At 18.8% G+C, this 21,498-nt stretch overlaps 5 protein-coding genes across 5 annotated transcripts; 2 read left to right on the top strand and 3 right to left on the bottom strand.

Annotated features, from left to right (window-relative positions):
- Positions 1 to 1,030: 1,030 nt before the first annotated feature.
- On the top strand, positions 1,031 to 5,337 carry PADL01_0909300 (Ran-binding protein, putative; the record flags this gene model as incomplete). Its single annotated transcript, XM_028681761.1, has 6 exons — positions 1,031 to 1,083; positions 1,228 to 4,429; positions 4,605 to 4,683; positions 4,801 to 4,924; positions 5,057 to 5,120; positions 5,278 to 5,337. The coding sequence occupies 6 exons, from the start codon at positions 1,031 to 1,033 to the stop codon at positions 5,335 to 5,337; spliced, it is 3,582 nt and encodes a 1,193-aa protein (XP_028538107.1).
- A 1,128-nt stretch (positions 5,338 to 6,465) lies between these two features.
- On the top strand, positions 6,466 to 9,672 carry PADL01_0909200 (SET domain protein, putative; the record flags this gene model as incomplete). The annotated part of the gene is made up of 1 exon (XM_028681760.1): positions 6,466 to 9,672. The coding sequence occupies one exon, from the start codon at positions 6,466 to 6,468 to the stop codon at positions 9,670 to 9,672; it is 3,207 nt and encodes a 1,068-aa protein (XP_028538106.1).
- Positions 9,673 to 9,980: 308 nt separating this feature from the next.
- Positions 9,981 to 14,096, bottom strand: PADL01_0909100 (helicase with Zn-finger motif, putative; the record flags this gene model as incomplete). The annotated part of the gene is made up of 1 exon (XM_028681759.1): positions 9,981 to 14,096. One exon carries the CDS (start codon positions 14,094 to 14,096, stop codon positions 9,981 to 9,983), a length of 4,116 nt encoding a protein of 1,371 aa, XP_028538105.1.
- A 1,537-nt stretch (positions 14,097 to 15,633) lies between these two features.
- PADL01_0909000 (small nuclear ribonucleoprotein Sm D3, putative) lies at positions 15,634 to 16,228 on the bottom strand (the record flags this gene model as incomplete). Its single annotated transcript, XM_028681757.1, has 3 exons — positions 15,634 to 15,807; positions 15,887 to 15,967; positions 16,133 to 16,228. The coding sequence occupies 3 exons, from the start codon at positions 16,226 to 16,228 to the stop codon at positions 15,634 to 15,636; spliced, it is 351 nt and encodes a 116-aa protein (XP_028538104.1).
- Positions 16,229 to 17,932: 1,704 nt separating this feature from the next.
- Positions 17,933 to 20,959, bottom strand: PADL01_0908900 (FHA domain protein, putative; the record flags this gene model as incomplete). The annotated part of the gene is made up of 1 exon (XM_028681756.1): positions 17,933 to 20,959. One exon carries the CDS (start codon positions 20,957 to 20,959, stop codon positions 17,933 to 17,935), a length of 3,027 nt encoding a protein of 1,008 aa, XP_028538103.1.
- Positions 20,960 to 21,498: the final 539 nt, after the last annotated feature.

Raw genomic sequence — 21,498 nt, 5'->3', positions numbered from 1 at the left:
AATTTCGGAATTCTCAAAAAAAGTAAAAAATAAAAATAATTGAAAGGAATAAAATAGGAATACGCACACGATGATTAATTTATATTTTTTATTTATAACTTTTTTTTTTTTGAGTTAATATAATATTTTTATTGTTTATTCTTATTTATTTATATCTGAAAAATAAGAAAAAATAAAATATATGAATATAAAAAATGTATTTTTAAGGATTGATATTTTTATAATTTTATATGTTTATATATATATTAATATTTTTAATCATATATATATTATATATATTATATATATTTACTTATTTATTTATTTATTTATTTATTTATTTTATTTCATTTTATTTTATTTTATTTTATTTTCATCCAATTGAAATGCTTCATTTTGTATATTAATTATATTAAATTTTTATTAAATTTATTTAATGTATTTTGAATTCATATGTATTTCATACCTTTTGTATGAATAAATGAAGAAACAAAGAAGAAATGAATGTACTTAAATAGAAGTGAAAAATAATATATATAATAAATTATAATTTTATTTTCATGTTTATTTATTTATATATATAATAAAAGTTGAATGATCTATTTATTATATATATATATATATATATAATATATATGTGAATCGTCCTTTAGAAAATTTTAATATATAGATATTATGTTTATTTATATATATGTACTCCAAATTAATTTATTGTGAATTATTTCATAATGTATGTGTAAGAGTGTATATGTTTATGTTTATATACATATACAAAACACATAATAATATATTGTTGAAGTGAATTTTTTTCCTACTTTTTTTTTATAAAAAAAAAAAAAAAAAAGAAAAATTAAAAGAAGAAGAAAAAATAATATATATGTAATAATACAAATAAGTAAATTTATATAAGTATAATTATTTTTTCTTTTATCTTTTTTTTTTTTTTTTTCGATTATCATTTTTATTTTTAAAAGTACAAGTATAAAATAAAAAGAGTATATATATATATATATATAATATTTTTATAACATATTAATCCCTTGAATTAAAAATGAGTGAATCAGAATTACAGCAGCTGCAAGTTCTTTGTGAAGCTATGTATTGGTAAGTGCAACATAAATAAAATATATATATAATATGGAAAATGAAAAAAATATATTTCATATCATCATGCATTTATATATATATATATATATATATATATTCATATGTATATATATTTTTTTTACCCTTTCTTTTTCTTTTTAGCGGTAACAAGGAAGAACAAAATCAAGCACATACCATATTACTCCCACTTGTAAACAATGTTATGAATGTTAGTAAATTGAAGAACATTTTAGGAAGTACGAATCATGTACATACCCTAATATTTACTACGTCTGGTTTACTTCAATTAATTACAAACGAATGGAATAAAATAGATCAGAAAGAAAAGGATGAATTAAAAGAATTTGTGATATCCTATTTATATAATAAAGGTGTAGAGTTATTAAATTTATCAACTAATATATTAGGAAATTTTGTACGTTTATATGTTCGTATAGTAAAATTATCTTGGCTAGAAAATACGAATTATTCCCTTATAACAAAACAAGTAGAATATTTTTTAAATTCTGTAACTAGCCATTGGATTATAGGATTATATATATATGCAGCTTTAATAGAAGATATGCATCCTCAATGTGGTGTAAATTCAGCAAAAAGCCGAAGGTGTGCAATATCATTTCGAGATTATGTTTTAAAAGATATTTTTAAAGTAGGTATAGAGACATTAGAAGAATTTGTAAAAGGTAGTATTCGAATAGAATTAAGAGTAGAAGAGAATAGATTATTAATTAAAGTATTAGAATTAATATATAATAGTTTATCTTTTGATTTTATGGGTACTATGATAAATGATGAAAGTTCAGATGAAAATATATCATTAATGATACCACAATCATGGGATATATTTAATGAAAAGAATATACCTAAATTATTTTTTGATATGTATGAATTATGTATGTCAGAAGAAGATGATATACGTAATTGTTGTGGTAAATATTGTTTAAGATCATTAATATTATTAGGTAGTTTAAGAAAAACATTTTTTACAAATGAAAAACAAAAAGTACATTATATGAATGAATTTTTGGGTGGTATTAATAAAATTATAGAGAAAAAAATTGGTTTAAATGATGAAGATTGTTTTCATGAAATGTGTAGATTAATTGGTAAAATAGATACTAGTGTAAGATTACAAGAATTAAGTACATATTCTAATTTCTTGTCATGGTGTCATAATATATATTTATTTACTATGGATGGTATGAAGAACTGGAAATATCTATGTAATAGTAAACATTATTTATTAGGTATATGGAGTAATATGTTAAATATTATCCCACCTAAAGTAATTAAAGAAATAAATAATAGAACTGATGAAAAAGATTTATTAAAAGATGTATTAAGTAATAAAAATATCTTTGCAAAGAAAAATTCTATATCAGATAATTTTAATTCACATGATATAGATAATAAATATCTTATAATTTGTGATTATATTTATGATATTACTATTATTTTTATAAATACTCGATTAGAATTAGCAAATTATATATGTGAAAAAGGAGATAATTGTGAAATTGAAAATCCATTATATAATGATGTATTAAGAAGTGAACAATTAGAATTAATATCAAATCTATCCAAATTACAATATAATTTTATTGGTGCAAAATTATTATCAATTTTTTATGAATTAAAAAGTAACCATGAAAATAATCTTATAAGTCAAACAGTATTTATAGAACAAACAACTTGGTTAGTATTTATAATTGCATCTATAATATCAAGTAGTGCAATATCTAATATGAAAAATTCATCATATAATAATTTTAAAATTAATTCAGAATTATGTTTCTTAGTATTTTCATTAATGGATCAAACAAACAAATCTCCTGAAGTTTTTGAATATTTAGAATTTGCATATTTAAATTGTTTAGAATTATTTAAAAAGGTATATATTAGTGGCAAAAAAAATAATCAATTTTTAAAAGAAATGCGATCAGTTGCTTTAAAAATTATACCAGATGGGGCATGTAATATATATCCAAACAACAATAATAATAATAATAATAATAATAGTAGTAATAATATCAATAGTAATAATAATAATAGTAGTAGTGGTATAAATAATACATTAAATTTTACAACAAGTAATTCAAATAATCCAAATAATTTACTTAATAGTAATATGAACAATTTTGCTACGCCCTCCTTAATAACAAATGAAAATGATGATGATAACAATGATCCACTTATTGATTTAATTATTAGCAAAATATTATTTAATTTAAATAATAGAGTAGAATATGAACAAATCATAAAAAGAAGTTTAGATTTATTTCATGATTTAGTATCAGGAATGAATATTGTTTGTTTAGAAGATAAGACACCTAAATTAATAGTATTTGCTAGATTGTTGTTAAAGAATGAAAAGATCTTAAATTTATTACATAATAGGAATACAAAATTTTTAGAAATATCGAAATATTATAAATATAGAACAAATTATTATTTAATATTAACTAAATTATTATTTATGGAACAAAATTTAGTTTCTTCAACATTTGAAAAATATATAGCACCTATTAATAATATATTGGAATGTATAAAAAGAGAAATAAATATAAATGGAAAAGATATTATATTAAAAAATAATGAAATTAAATTAACTTTTATTGGAGCTTTAAGAGATTTAAGAGGAATATGTATGGCTTGTAACAATGTAGAAACATATAATATGTTTTTTAATTTCTTTATAAATAGTCATCCATTAGAAGATAATCAAATGAATATATTAACATCCTTAGTTGATGTAATATGGAATAGTTATGATATATGTATTCCTTTTTTAAAATTTATGTGTGAATTTGTTTATAATAAATCACAAAGAATAACATTTCCTAAATCATCTCCAAATGGAATATTATTATTTAAAGTAGTATCTAATATTTTAATAATTATATCTAATAATCTATTACAAAAAGATAAATTTATTGATATATATAAAGAAAAATATAAAATTATCTCACTCTTATTAAATATGTTTAATAATTGCTTAAACGGAGATTTTGTTAATTTTGCAATTTTTGATTTATATAATGATGATATATTAAATAACTCACTAAATTTAGCATTAAATATGTGTTTAGTTATACCAACAAATGATTTATTATCATACATCAAACATTTAAAACCTTACTTTTCATTCCTAGATTTAGTTACAAAAAATTTCTTTCAAAGAATATTAAATTTGGAATTTCAACTTATAGCTGATATTATCCATAATGTAAAGGAAGGGTTATGTTCATTCGATTATACTGTATCAATGACATGTTGCTCAATATTAGATAATATAGTAACCTATATATTTACGAACAGGAAAAGTTCAACAGAACAAGGACAAGTAATCAATAAAAAAAAAAAAATATATATCACTTGGTTCATTTAAATTGTAAATTATAAATTATATATATATATATATATATATAGATATATTTTTTTTTTTTTTTTTTTTTTTTTTTTTTTTTATAATGCAATATTATGTTTTATCATATATCTTCATATTTTATCATTTACAGATAATTAAAAATTTCTTGGAAAGCCAGCCACAAGCATTGAAAGAAGTATTAAATTTGATGTTCCATTTAATCTTAGGAGGTAATTTTATGACCAAATTATTTTCGCACCATGTGTAAATATATGCACACATTTTTTATTTAACCTTATAATATTTCCAGAACAATATATACATTTACATAAACAATTTTTCTACAGGAGACTTTGGAAGTACATGGAGTATGTCCCAACCATTATTGGGTCTAATTTTATTGGATGCCCAAGGATATTTTAAAATACAAGAACAATTAATATCTCAACAAAGCGAAGAGAAAAAACAAAAGTAATAAAAATAAATAAATAAATAAATAAATAAATATATATATATATATATATGTTTATGTTCATATTTATTTCCATGATGTTATTTATATATATATAATTATTTATTATTTTTTTTTTTTCTTCATTATAGATTGAGACATAGCTTTTGTAAATTAATGGATCATATTGAATCAAATTTGGCTCCAAACAATAGGGTAAGGAAAATATACATAAATAATATAATGATTTTTTATACCATAAAAAATATTATCATATTATTATATTATATATATATATATATATATATATATATGTTTATATATTTCTTCATTTTTTTTTTTTTTTTTTTTTTTTTTTTTTTTTGTTGAATAGGAAAACTTTACGAGAAATCTATACACCTTTGCCCAAGAAATTAGAAACATTTTAATATAAACTTAAAAAAAAATAATAATATACTTAAAATTAAAAAATGTAAATAAATAAGAGAAAGATATAATGGATAAGTGTATAAGACCTATAAAATTATATTTTATAAACCTTCATATAATTGTTATTATTATTCTTTCTTTTTATAAACTATATAATTATATTTTGTTTCATCATAATTTTATTTTATATTTATATATTTTTTTCTGGCAAATATTCCTAAAGAAAAAAATATGTCATTTTTTCATATTTTCATGTTATATATATATATATATATATATATATATATATATATATATATATTTATTTATTTATTTATATATATCTAAACACTTTATATATATTAAAAAACAAACATAAATAAATATGTTGTAAATGGTTCATATAAACAATCTTATAATATATAATGTTTTATTTTATATATTTGTTTTTATAAATATGGATTATAATGTAAGTTTTATTATTTTAACATTATCTATTGAATGTACAACATCGATTTTTGTAATTTTTTTTTATTCATATTTTTAATTTTTGTTTATTGTTTAATTGTTTTTTTTTTGTATATATATATATATATATATATATATATATGTATGTATAATGAACCTTTATAATAATACTAGAATTATTCTAATATATATATAAAAATAATATTATACCTTACTTATTTTATATATAAATAAAATAAAAATTGGTGGGGTATATAGCACCTAAGATGCATAACTATTATGACATAAAAAATAATATGAGGTTGATTTTTTTGACTATGTCAATTGAACAAAAAAATTTTTGAAGAAAGATCTGTAGATCTCTATGGTTGCAGGAATATAAAACTGTGACATATGTAAATATAAATATATATATATATGAGCATATCTATATACTCCTTTTTATATATTTCCTTTTTTACTGTATTGAGCTTATATTGTAATGATTATATTTTTTTTCTTTTTTTCACTATATTTAAAAAAAAAAAAAAACATAATAAAAATGAAACGAAAGAAATATATAATAATAATATATATAACATATATTTAATAATATATATATAATAAATATTGAAATAATACAATATAATATAAAAAAAAAAAAAAAAAAAATTGTATCCAACTGTTATTTAATAACAAAAGAAACATGTCTAAAATAAGAAAAAAATTACTAGAAAATAAAAAAGAAATTGGATTTTGTTCTTGTGTAATCAAAGTAAAAGAGAAGAAAGGGATTGAAGAAAATAAAGATGTTAATGGTAATAATGCCAAAATATGGCTAGAACATTTCAATGATATTATATCAGAAGACATAAAAAATATGATGAATAATAAAAATAGATTAAAACTACATAAATCTTTAAATTTAATAAATAATTTACAATTATATAATAACTCAGTGGGTAGTAAAAATATGAATGTCTTGTTGAATAATCCTTTTGGTTTCGATTTGAATAAAATAGTTTATGAACAAATTAAAGAAAATAAAAATAAAAGTAAAAATAAAAGTAAAAATAAAAATTATAATAATTTCGATAATGATGGGGTAAATATTTCTACAGAATTATCTAGGAATATTACAAAAATATCATGTGATGATTATATGTGGAATAATAAATTGAAAAGATATATGAGTTTAAAAGAATCAGAGAATCTTCATCAGAATAATGAAACAAAATTTAAAAGAAATAAAACATGTTTAGATATGTCCAATTCGAACCATCATAATAGATCAATGACAGATAATATAAAAATTTTAAAATCGGAAAATGTATATATAAATAACAATTATGATAATAATATATATAACAATTCGTTAAGTTATTTAAATATGCATAATAATTTGAGTGTATCAAACAAAAAAGAGGAATCAACCATTCTTTATAATAATAATAATAATGAAGATTCAAAAAAAGAAACATATTTAAAAACATCAAGTAATAGAAACCAAAATATAACATACGATTCGAATTGTAAGTATGGACAACATAATAATAATTTATATATAAATGAAAAAGAAAAAATAGATATATTAAACAAAGAAATAATTATCCAATCATATGACATTAAATATAAAACAATGCAAAAGAATTATAATAACATAATAATTATACAAGACAAAAGTAATAACAAAACTAAAATTGTAGCAAATAAAAAAGTGGAAGTAGGTCAAATACTTTTTATAGAACATGAATTATTGGAAACAGCTATTTTGTTCGATGATTTATGGGAAACATTTAATATGCTTAATGAAGATCAAAAGAAACAAATTGATTATATTATTCACTTGAAATATTATAAAAATGAATATAATAATATTACTAATAAAGAAACTGTTATAAAAGAGGATAAATATTTAGAAGAGAAGAAAAATATAACATATACAAATTATAATAATACGTATAATCATAATAATAATAATAATATATATAAAGAATCAATAAATAATTTTAAAAATGATACATTTATTGATAAACTCATCAAGTTTGAAAAATTTACTGATATTTTAAAAAACTCATTTATTTCTTCAAGTAATAAAAGTAAAATAAAACTTTTCACACATGCATCATTTTTGAATCATAGTTGTTTTCCAAACGCTAGTTATTGTTTTATAGATGATAAACATATATGCTTATTAGCTATGAGAACAATAAATATGTATGATGAAATTACAATTTCTTTAATAAATGAATTGTATACATCTATTCAATATAGAAATGAAAAATTAAGCAAAATGAAGAATATCACATGTTCATGTAATAGATGTTTACAAATAATAGATGAAGAAAGAAATATACTTTGTGCAGTATGCAAATACTCTTATGTCAGTAAAAAAATTAATCATAAATATATGTCCACAATTATGTATCAACAAAACGATTTTAAAGAAAATGATGACAAAAATGAAAATGACAGGAAGAATGAATCAAATAATAATAATTTTTTAAAACATAATACATTAAATGGTAGTAAAAGAGATATTATGAATACACCTAATTGTAAAAATAGAGAAATTTGCGATGAAAATAATTTATTTAAATATAATAATACAAATTATAAAGAAACACACTTAAATGAATATAATCATATAAATACAAACAAAATAGCAAAAAATAATATTGATTTTCACAAAAATGAAGGGGATATAACATACATAGACTATATAAACAATGATGGTTCTAAAAGATACAATACTGATAATATATATGAGTCACAAAATTTATTATTTGACAAGAAATATAAAATATATGAAAATAAATTAAATCATGAAAAAAGACTTGATGAAATATCCGTTGAACATTACATACCGCATAGTAATAAAAACAGTCATAATATTTTTAATAATAATTCTTTTTTTTCAAGTAATAGAAATCCTTATGAATTTAATAAGAACAAAATTGACCTTATCATTAAGAATAATATAAAAAAAAAAAGACCTTACGAAAAAGACAAAATAGAAGATCCCAATATGATTAATTCAGCAAAGGATTTCTTAACAGCAACAAGTGTATACAGTAACAAATATAATAATAATAATAAATATAATTTATATAATTTATATAATAATAATAATATAGATATAGAACAAAACTTTTGTTCAACAAACAATAATATAAATTCAAACATTAAATACAATTCCCATTTATCTCTTAGAATAAAACTAAAAAATAATTTTCTTCATATTTTAAATGTCAAAAATGCAGAAGATGAAAAAATTGGTTATTGTAAATTTGCTAATAATGAAGAATGGATATGTGCTATATGTAATAATAGTATATCTAAATATGTTATGCCTTTAAAAAGTGAATATTTTTTTATTCTTCAATATAACATTATAAAAGAAAAAATAAATACTAACAATTTTGAACTACATTTACTTATAAATAATATAGAAGAAACCTTATCATATATAATAAGCATATTAGGTGAGAAACATTGGTTATATGCTTCATATAATTATATTATAGCAGATATTTGTTTTTCATTATATACTACAAATATATTAAATAAAAATTATATATCGATATGTTTTAATGCGTTCTATAATTTTTTCTATTTTATTCAAATTCAATGCCCCCAGGCTATTCATACAGATTTAGTACCCTTAGTTTTAAAGTTTTTTATTATTTGTATATATACAGGGAATTATAATACTATCTATAATTTAGTTACATCCGGATTCTTAGAATTAATTAAACAAAAGTATGGTTCCTGGGATGTTTCTTATATTTGTCTGCAGAGAGCCTTCAAAATGTGTTACGACCACATGAATAATAGAAAACCTGTGGACAGAGCCACAATATTGATGTTAGCTGATATAGCTAATAATAACATATTAAATATGGTTCATTAAGAGAAAAATAAAATAATAAAAATGATTCATACTAACCATACCTTTGTGTAAAAAAAATATAGAAATATACATATATATATATTATATATATATATATATTTTTATTATTTATTTATGAAATATTTTTCAATATATACAATTATTTGTAAAAAAAAAAAAAAAATACATATCATTATTATTTTATTTTTTTATAGTTTTTTTTATTGGATAAATAAATGAATAGTCAAAATGTAAACAAATTAAATGAAAAAAAATAATATATATATATATATATATATATATATATATATATATATATGTAACCATATTTACTGCAAATATAACGATGTTGTGAATATTATATCCCGTCTCAAAAGATGAGATGTTTTCTCAACTTTTTCAGCCAAATCAATATTTCCTAGATATAAGAAAGCAATTTTAACTTTTCTACATAAATCATCTAATCGTAATATAGACCTTACTATTAATCCCTCTTCTAATTCACACTGTTCTAACAATTCTGCAAAGGAAACACCCAGAGTCCATTTATATGCAATAAACATAATTTTAAAATTACATAATTTCCAATGATCTTCTGAGCTTATTCTTAAACGAATAACCTTATAAAATTCTTCAAAGCTACTATGTATATTTGTTAAAGCTGCTTTTACTTCTTGTAAGTTAACTGTTAAGTCTGGTGATTCTTCTACTTTTTTTTCTGGTGCTACAAAACATGATAATACTGCTGCTATTTCAGCTGGATTTAATTTGTTTAAAACATTTTCAAATATAACTTGTGTTAATGTAATTTCATCAGTTAAAGTAATATAGCTAGCTATTTTTCCTTTTACAGTTAAATTATTTTGATCATCTATAAATCCAAAATGTTGTAGAACATTAAGTTTCCCTTCTAAATCTTCATAAAGATTTAATGATTTTGCATTAATATTTCTTTCAATATTTTCAATATCATCTAAACAATCATTTTTTTTACATATAAGTTCGTAATGTTTTTCTTTTAAATTACAATTATAACATTTCGATTTTTTTAGGTTTTCTAAATAATCTGCTTGATTCACTAATACAGAATAAAATTCACATTTTAATGACTTTAACATTTTTGTCAAAACGAATGGTTCGAAAATATTTTTTTCTATAAGTCTATCCAGTTCAAATGTATATAATAATAAATTATTTGGATTATTAAGAATAGCTGTATTATTTACATTTGGTAATTTAATAACAGTATTAGTTATAATAGAGATATTTTCTATACAGACATTTGAACAAACAACAAAATGTTTTTTATTAATATCTGTATCGAATGATGAGTGATAAATAATTTTTATATCACTTTTATTATTTTTTTTGGAAAATACATTTTTATAATTCTCATATAAATTTATATTTTCTGACACAGAATTGGACAAACTATTATTATTACTCATATTATTATTATTATTATTATTATTATTATTATTAATATTAATATTATTATTTTTTTTTTCATTATTATTGCTATTGCTTGTAGTTTTTTTTTTTTTGGACGCCAACATATTCTGATCTGTTTCATTGACAATATAATCAGGCAAATCTTCAAATGCCATAAAATCAGGTAGAATAAATAAAAAGAAAAATCGCTCATTTGATCGATCATCTTCATAACTATTTTGAAAGAAAATACTGTTTCTAGCAAAATCAACTTTATCATTTTTTTTTTTATTATTACTTTTATCACATCCTAAATAAATCGCATAGACAGAACTATGTAAGATGTGAATATTATTTAATAACATAACCCTTCCTATAACAAAACAATTACTGCTTTTTGTATTTAGTAATTTTTTATGAAGATTTAATCCAATATGTTTTAATCTATAATTTATTTGTACATATTGCTCAATAGGAGGATAAGCATTTTTATTTTCTTGATCATATATACATTGAACTTCTTTTATATTTTGCAACACTTTTCTTTTTCTTTTAAGATCTTTTTTAAACAATGGTATTTGTAAAGCTCTACAACTTTCTAGAAATGAACTAAATAACATTTTTTCTATATTTATTTGTTTATTTATTAACAATTTTAGAATCATATTATATGTTACTTTAAATTTGCTTTTTAGACTTACAGCTTTTTGCATCATCATTTCAGTGAGTTGCACTTGATCTGGAATATTATCACAACAACATATATAAACATAACCATATTTATCAGATGATCTCCTACCAGCTCTACCAGACATTTGTGTATATTCTGATGAAGTTAATATTCTTTTTCTTAAATGATCATGTTTATATATAGATGTAAAAACAACAGATTTGGTTGGCATATTTATACCCATAGCAAATGTTTCAGTTGCATATAATACTTTTATTAATCCTTTCGAAAATAAAATTTCTACAATTTCTTTTAATATAGGTAAAAGACCACTATGATGTACTCCTATTCCTTTTTCTAATAATTTACTTAAACTTTGAATTTGATTTAATTCTCTATCTTGTTTAGGTAATTTGGATATAGATTCTTTAATAAATAAATGTACTTTTGATTTTTTATTGGTATCAAGAAAATTTAAATGTGGCATACATTTAGCATATGTTTCACATTTGATTCTAGAAAAACAAAATAAAACGACTGGTAATTTATTATCTTGATCTAATTTTTTAATAAGTGTTTGTAATTTTTGTATTTCAGTTTTCATACTAGCTTCATTAGCAAATAATTTTTGTTTTCTCTTTTGTTTGCAATATTCATAATATCCCTTAACATTACTATTATTATTATTATTATTATTACTATTATTATTTTGTGTATTATCATTTTCTTTATTATTTGTTGTATTAGCATTTTTATTTTTTGAATCATAATAATTATTATTTTTTTTAAAATTCGAAGAAGAATTATGAGCACCTGATGTCAATTGTTTTGTGTTTTTATTATTAGCTTCTTGTTTCTCTCTAATTTTTACATATATTTCTTTAAATGCTGAAGAATAGAATTTATTTTTTTCATCCATAACTAAATAAACTGAATCATAAGCATAAATATAATGTAACAATGGTACTGGTCTTTTTTTAGTAGCTATAGAAATAACTTCTTTTTGTTTTGTAAAACCAACCCAATCAGCAAATTCTAAATAATTAGGAACGGTTGCACTTAATAATAATATTTGTACATGATGTGGAAGCATAATAATAGATTCTTCCCATATAACACCTCGGTCTTCATCATTTACATAATGAACTTCATCAAATATAACACAATGTATATTATTAATAATATTATCATTAAGATATAATAAATTTCTTAAAATTTCTGTTGTCATAATTATACAATTGGCATTTACATTCATTTTAACATCACCTGTAATAATTCCAACATCTTTAAAAATATTTTTAAATTCATAATATTTCTGATTACTTAAAGCTTTTATTGGACTAGTATATATAGCTTTCTTTTGTAATTTTATTGATAATGCTATAGCATGTTCGGCAATCAACGTTTTACCAGCTGATGTGTGAGCAGCTACGAATACATGTTTAAAATTATTTAGATGTTTAATTGATCTTTTTTGAAAATCATCTAATTCAAAATCGTAATTTAATAATAAGTCATTTTTATTAAAATTTGAAATATCTGATTCGTTATCTTCAATAACCCATTTTTTTCGTATATATTTTATTTTGGTGTTCTCAATATGATTATTTAGTTTTTGTGGTTCATTCGAGTTATTACCACCATCATAAATTATATTATCATTATTATTATTATCAATATTTTTGCCGTTTGGATAGTCGGCATTTTCCACATCAACATTTTCATTATCATCCAAAACTTTTTTATTAATTATCATTTCATCTTCATTATTAATAACTTGATTCATCTCGATATTATTATTTTTTATATTTTCTTGATGTACCTCATTTTTTATATCTCTATTCATTTTTGAATTATAACTTGGAGGGTTAACATAATTAAATGAAGATTTGACATTAAATTCAAAACCTTCATTCAAATTTAATTTTTCATTATTTGGTTTTTCATCATTTATTGCTACACCTGTTTCACAATATTTTAATAAATTATCATTATATACAAAATTATTTATATCATATTTTTTTAACAGATTATTTATAGTAAAGTTTTCTGATATATCATTTGAACAATCATTCAATATATCTTGTATATTAAAATTTAATTCTTTATCTATTGATTTATTAAATGAATTATCATCCATATACATCATACTCATATCTTCTCTCTTATCAAAATTATATTCATTAAAACTATCTTCTATATCATAAACATATCTTTCATTTTTTATATTATTATCTTCTTCTTTATCATTTTTTACATTGTTCTCTTCCTCTTCTTCATTGGATTCTTCATCATCATCACTAGTCCAAAAATCGGACAAGTTGGAATATATATTATATGCCATAAGAAATAAAAAATAAAAATAAAAATAAAAATATATATATATATATATAATAGTATGTAAAATAATTTACACAATATTATCACATTTCAAATATTTCATAAACATATAAGGTGTAATTCTAAGGAATATCACATATATATATATATATATATATTTATTTATTTATTTAGAAAAAATATACTTGCTTTTCTTCTTTTATTTTTTAATACGTAATATCATGTATAATTAATGAATACATATGAATTCAAATAAATTTTTCTTTTTCATATTCCAAAAAAAAAAATAAAAAATAATAAAATAATATATATATAAATAACCACAGAGGCACTCGAAGAACATATTTATAAAATTATAACATCTAATTTTTTAATTAATATATATATTTAAAATGAAAAGAACGAAAATAAAAAAATAAAAAAAAATAATAAATAATAAAAAAATACATTTACAAATGCATATATAAACAGACCAAAATATATATCTACAAAAAAAAAAAAAAAAAAAAAAATATAAAATATATTTTGCTTTTTATAAAATATATAAAAGATATATCTTTATAAATTTCTTGAATATGAAAAAAAAAAAATACATTAAATATATTTATATATTAAATATATTTATATATATAAATATGTATATTATATATATATATGTCATATATATATACATATATGATAATGTACATATAAACATTTATATAATAATAAAATATTATGAGAACAAAATATTGTATAATATAATATAAAATAAATAAATATATATATATAATTAGCAATTTTTGTTTATAAACTACATTTTTGAAAATCATTATAAAATTAAAAATAATGTAATATTTAAATGAGCTTTTATTAAATTTAGTTTATATTATTATATAGATGTAATATATATATATGAACATACATATATACATACATACATATATATATATATATATATATATATATATATATATATATATATTATATTATATGGTCATTTATTATTTTTATATTATATGACCATTCGACAAAATAATTTTTTTGCTTATTCATCTTTTTTTAATATAAATGAAAGATGACATATAAATTTTTATCATTAATTCGTTCAAACAAAAAAGATATAGAATAAATGTGTAAAAAAAAAAAAAAAATGATAAGTATATTTATCATCACATATATATATAAAGTTGGTTAATATAAAAAATTGTGACATATATTTGTTTACATAAAATAATTATATAGGAACAATAGGATTATTTAATTTTTAACATTTATAACAAAAATTTTAAATATTCATTTTTATGCATATTTAAATATATTAGTAATGTTTTTTTGTATCTTAAAAAAAAAAAAAAAAATTAAATTAAAAAAATATTTAATTTTGATATATGGAATATATATATAAAAATATTAAAACGTTTAAATGGAATTAACAACAAAAGACAAGAAAAAAAAAAATAAATAATAAATAAATATTATATATAAATAATAAAAAAAAAAAATAATAATAATAAATGAATAATATCAATAATAAAAAAAGTAGAATGGTTATAAATTCTCTATGCTTTTATGTCTTTATTTTTTGATGCAATTCTAGCATGAGCTTCCATTGCTCTTCTTATGGTTGTAAAACTTGTTTTTGCTTTGGATTTATTAATTTTAAATATAGGAGCATATCTTAACATATCTGGAAATATCATGAATGACACGCTACCACCTCTTATATATACTTGCTGTAAAAATAAAATAATAATAACAAAAATGAATCATACATATTAATAATATATATATATATATATATATATTTCTTACTTCTAATAAGATTTGTTTGCCATCCTTTTTTACTACTGATACATTTTCAAGTAAACAATTCATGTTATCCTCTGCAAAAAGCTAAATAAAAAATATATATATTTAAATGATTTTATACATAAATAATTTAACATAACAACATATAATATATATATATATATATATATATATATATATATATATATATATATATTTATGCTACTATACAGGTTTATTTTCTATTTTCTTTTTTTTTTATTTATTTACCAGTGTGCCTCTATATAAAATTCCCGATTTTGTTTCAACAGATATTGTATGACCTATTCCTTCATGTAATAACTTTATGGGTATTCCAACTGACATTTTTTTTATAATAATTTATAAATTCTTTTTTTTATTATTTATTTCCAATATAAAACATATATGTATTTAGTAATATATATTATCCTTATCTTTATTTATTTTTATTATTGAATAAATAAATATAAAAACTTCTTTTGAGAATAATAATAATAAATATATATATATATTTTATATATAACAAAATATTGTTGTTACTTTAACCTAATATTATTCAACTTTTTTCATATAAAAGCATTTTCTTTTTTTTTTTTTTTTTTTTTTTTTTACTCTGATATATATTGCTTAAAAATTATAACATTTTTTTAAAAATATATTTTAATATATTCCATTATTTGTAATTATTAACATTATTGATATTTTATATATATTGATTAATTAATTCATAAAATCCTTAAATATATATATTTTTAAAAACTCTGAAATGATAAATAGGTTTTCAAAAAATATATAAAACATAAGATATTTATTTTTTATATGATCACATTGTTATTATATATATATATATATTTTTCCTTATAGGAGTGAGTATATAATAATATATGCACAAAATATTATCAAAAATATACATATATATATATATAAAATGTATATAATAAAAAAAAGAAAAAAATGAGAAATATCATACTTCTGTAGAAAAAATAAATATATATATATATATATATAATTATATTTTTATAGTATTATTAATATTTATATATTATATTTCTAACATTATAAAAAAATTGTAATAAATACAATATTTTATTATAATAAATAAACTACCCCATATATATATATATATATATATATATATATTTTTTTTAATATATAAGATAAAATTCTTTAATCGTGTTTAAACATGAACAATATATTTTTTTGAAAAAATTGTCTATAACTATATATATATATATATATATATATATAATTCTTATAATATATTCACGTTATAATGAAATGTTTTATTTTATGAACATACTTCAGCTGACACATAAAATTTTCTTATAATTTTTTTTTTTTTGCTATATTTTATATTTATCCTTTTAAATATACAATAATATATAAATAAATAACTTTTTATAAAAACATATAAAAAAAGAGAATGCTTTTCAATTCGTTTTACAATAGGAAAATTATAGATACTAATTAAATAATTTAATTTAATGAGAAATTAAAAGTCTATATTTTTTCTTAATATATATATATATATATATATAATAAGGATGATAAAAAAAAATTTTATTATTGCCTTATCATTTTATAAATGATCGGCAAAATAATGGTAAACTATATAAATTGAAAAAAAAAAAAAAAAAAACTACACTGGTAAAAGGTATAATTATATATATAAGAAATATAATATATACATATATATAATTCTTTTTATGTATATTAAATGTTATACGTATATAATCATATATACATCCTATTTTTTCTTTTTCTTTTACTTTTTATTATATTTTTTTTAAAATGGATTGTATAAATATTTTTTATAACCATTTAATATAATAAAAAAGAAAAAAAAAAAAAAAATAAAGAAAGGACACACATATATAATATATACATATATATATATATATAATATATATATAATATATCATACTGGTAACAACAATTATATGTTAATTATATATAAGTATATACCTATATTTTGTTTAATATAAGTATCAATTAATTTGGAAAAAAAAAGAAAAAAAAAATATGCCGGTACAAAAAAAAATTTTTTTGTCAAAGAATATTTTGTGAATTTGTATTATTGTTTATATTTCCATTTGTGATATTATTTGTATTATTATTATTATTTTGAACTTGTTCATTTTTAATATTATTATTTATAGATATATTTGAGAAAGTTAAATTTTGTTCGCTAGTTGTGCTATTTAAATTTATATCAGCTTCATCGATATTATTAATTGAATTATATGTATTATTATTATTATTATTATTATTATTATTATTATTATTATTATTATTTATGTTTATTTGGCTGTTAACATTTTGCTGATTATTGTTATTATAGATATTTAAATTATCTCCTCTACAATCAATATAATCATCATTATTATTATCATAAATATTATCATAATCATCATCATTATTATTATTATCATTATTATTATTATTATTATTATTGTTGCTATTTCTACCGTCTAATAATATACTATTATTAACATTCATATGAACATCACCATTTTGATTTAATGCATTATTGACATTCACATTAGCATTGTTGGATTCATTATTTATTATCTGATTATTAACTCTTTCTCGAATTTGATTTGTATTTTCAATATTAGCTAGCTCATTATTATTATCTCTGTTATATTCAAAATTGTTATTAATAGGTGCTTGCATATTATTATCTACTAACAATTTTGAAGAGAAATTGTCAAGGGTACTAACATCTTCATCTTTTGTTTTTGATAATTTTAAACATATAGGTAGGAATATCCAATTTTTTCTTTTCATATATACATACATAACAGTTCTACCAATTTGTAAAGCAATAAATTTATTTCTTCTGATATTAAAAAATACAGGTTTTCTTATTTGGATCAAGGTACCGAATTTACTCTTACAATCTTCTATATAAAAATTTCCATTATGATATTTTATTAAAGCATGAAATCTTGAAACAGAGATATCATTAACACGGACATCACTATCATGACCTCTTCCCATACGAACACATTTGGTATTAGCTAAACTAACAATATAAAATCCTTTATTTCTATCATTCATTAGTTCTATAATAATATATGGTAATTCAGGCTTAGGTATTTCATATAATTCTAGATATTTATTTTGAATATATATATAAGTTGGATATGGAAATTTACATAATTCACAATTTAATTGTTTCCAAAAAAATGAACAAGAAGAACAGTCATTTCTAACATTTAATCTTCCTCTCATCCATGTTCTTAAACAATTTATATGTACATATTTCATAGAACCTTTACATTTACATGGCGATACTAATGGGTTATTTACATTTTCATATTCACATAAACATATTCGACAATTATATAAACTTGGAGGATTAGTAAATTCCTTACCATTAAGAATGCACATATCTTTTATAGAATCATCATATAAATCTTCTTTTTTATATTTTCTAATAATACTATTTGAATTATTAGAACTATTATTATTATTATTATTTTGGTTAAATAAATTATTCATTGCACTGTGTTTACAACAACATTTTGTTGTAATGGCTACATTTGAATTAGTCCTTATAACATTATTATTTATATTATTATTGATTAATACGTTTATATTATCTTCAATGATATTATTATTATGTATACTTATAGAAGTATTTCTCCTTTCATCAATATTTGGGTTCATATTTTCTAACTCTCCAATAATATCCCTATTTGCTTCTTGTTCAATATTTAAAGTAACATTTTTACCTGCAAGGCACTTATTTATTTTATTACTATTATTATTATTATTATCTTTGTTATTAGATAATTTTAAGGCTGAATTGGGATGTTTGTTATTTCCTCTTATATTGTTTGAAAGTATAGAATTATTAATATTATTATTATTATTATTATTGTTGTTATTATCTGGAGAAACTAGTCCTAATTCTTTTTGATCTAAATTTCCCTTTGATTGCTCTCCTCTTTTATTTATATTTTCTATATTATTTGCATACATTTGTGCACTGTCAGTATATCTATTGTGCATATTATTATTATTTTCTATTACGTTATGCTTATTTGAATACTCATGATTAGATGTATTATTTTTAAATAAATAAAAATCATCTAAATAAGAATTATTCATGTTATTATTATTTTCGTTATCAGTCATTTGTATACTAACATTTCCATTTGATATAAATTGGCTTGTATTCCTTGCATGTTCATCTTCAACATTATTTATATTGTCTTCTATACTAATAAGATTAACTTGTGTATCTCTTTTTGCTACTATAAGATTCTCACAATGTATACAAATATCATCTTCTAATACATTGTTATTAAAATTCATGTTATGATTTATAACACTACTATTCATATAACTATTAGACATTATATTATTTGTTGATGTGTTCAAATGTTCTGTTTCTGGTGCTACCGTTTCACATTCATCATCATCAAAAGGAGATTGTGATTTGTTATATTCCCTTTCTTGTTGTGCATTGGTTATAATCTTTTTTATTTTCAATTTAACTCTTCCTAGTTTAATAACATCATCTTCATGTAATATGGAACTTTTATTTTTTAAATATTTTACAATCACCCAGAAATTATCCATATCATTATTATTATTGTCATTATTGTTATTATTATTGTTACTATTATTATTATGGTTGTTACTATTATTATTACTATTAATATTAATATTATTATTATTATTGTTGTTAATATTACTATTATTATTATTTTCATTTACTTCATTCACTTTTGTGTCACTATTAATTGTATCATCATATATATTTTCTATACATGGTATTAGTTGATAATTATTATTTATATATTTTATTTTACATATTAATTTCAAACTATTATTATTACCCATAACATTACTTATCTCTTCCTCATTTTTTATTTCGACATTTATATCATCTTTCAATATATAATAATAGTTGTATAAACATTTGATCTTGAAACATTTCTTATAAAAATTCTCACTCTCGTAGTCAAATAATCCATGGCTATTATTAATCCACGTATAACAGTTTACATTTATAATGTAATTTTTGTTTTTTGCAGTTCTATTCTTTTTATTCGTAATCATTTTGAGAAAACTATATTTTTTTATTATTCTATGTTAATATTATTTTAATTTTAATTATAATTCTAATTTAATTTTAATATGGTCCTTCCTTTTTTTTCTTTTTTTTTTTGTTCTTTTTTTCTTGGATGTCTTATTTTTTTTAAATAATTTCAATCAAATATGTCTTGGAGCAAAAAAAAAAAAAATAAAATATAAATAAATAAAAATAAATTATTCTATAAATTAATATATGCTTTTGTTAGGCACAATAAAAAAGTTGTACCAATCTATGTAATTATAATCATACGGATATAAAAAAAAAAAATGTAGATAACATAAAAAAATAAATAAAATGAATAAATACACATATATTTGTTTATATATATGTGTATATTTTTATTTGTTTATGCGTGAAAAGATTTAAATTAAAAAAAAAAGGAAAAAAAAAAAAAAAATTTTTTGTGTACTATATATAATTTTGTTGCAAAAATGAAAAAAAAAATATATGTAATTTATATAAAAAAAAATTAAAATTTAATTGTTAAAATGATTCTATTATC

Source organism: Plasmodium sp. gorilla clade G2, assembly GCF_900097015.1.
Source record: "Plasmodium sp. gorilla clade G2 genome assembly, chromosome: 9".
Classification (NCBI taxonomy): Eukaryota; Apicomplexa; class Aconoidasida; order Haemosporida; family Plasmodiidae; genus Plasmodium; species Plasmodium adleri (nom. inval.).
This window is presented reverse-complemented; position numbering and strand designations above follow the sequence as displayed.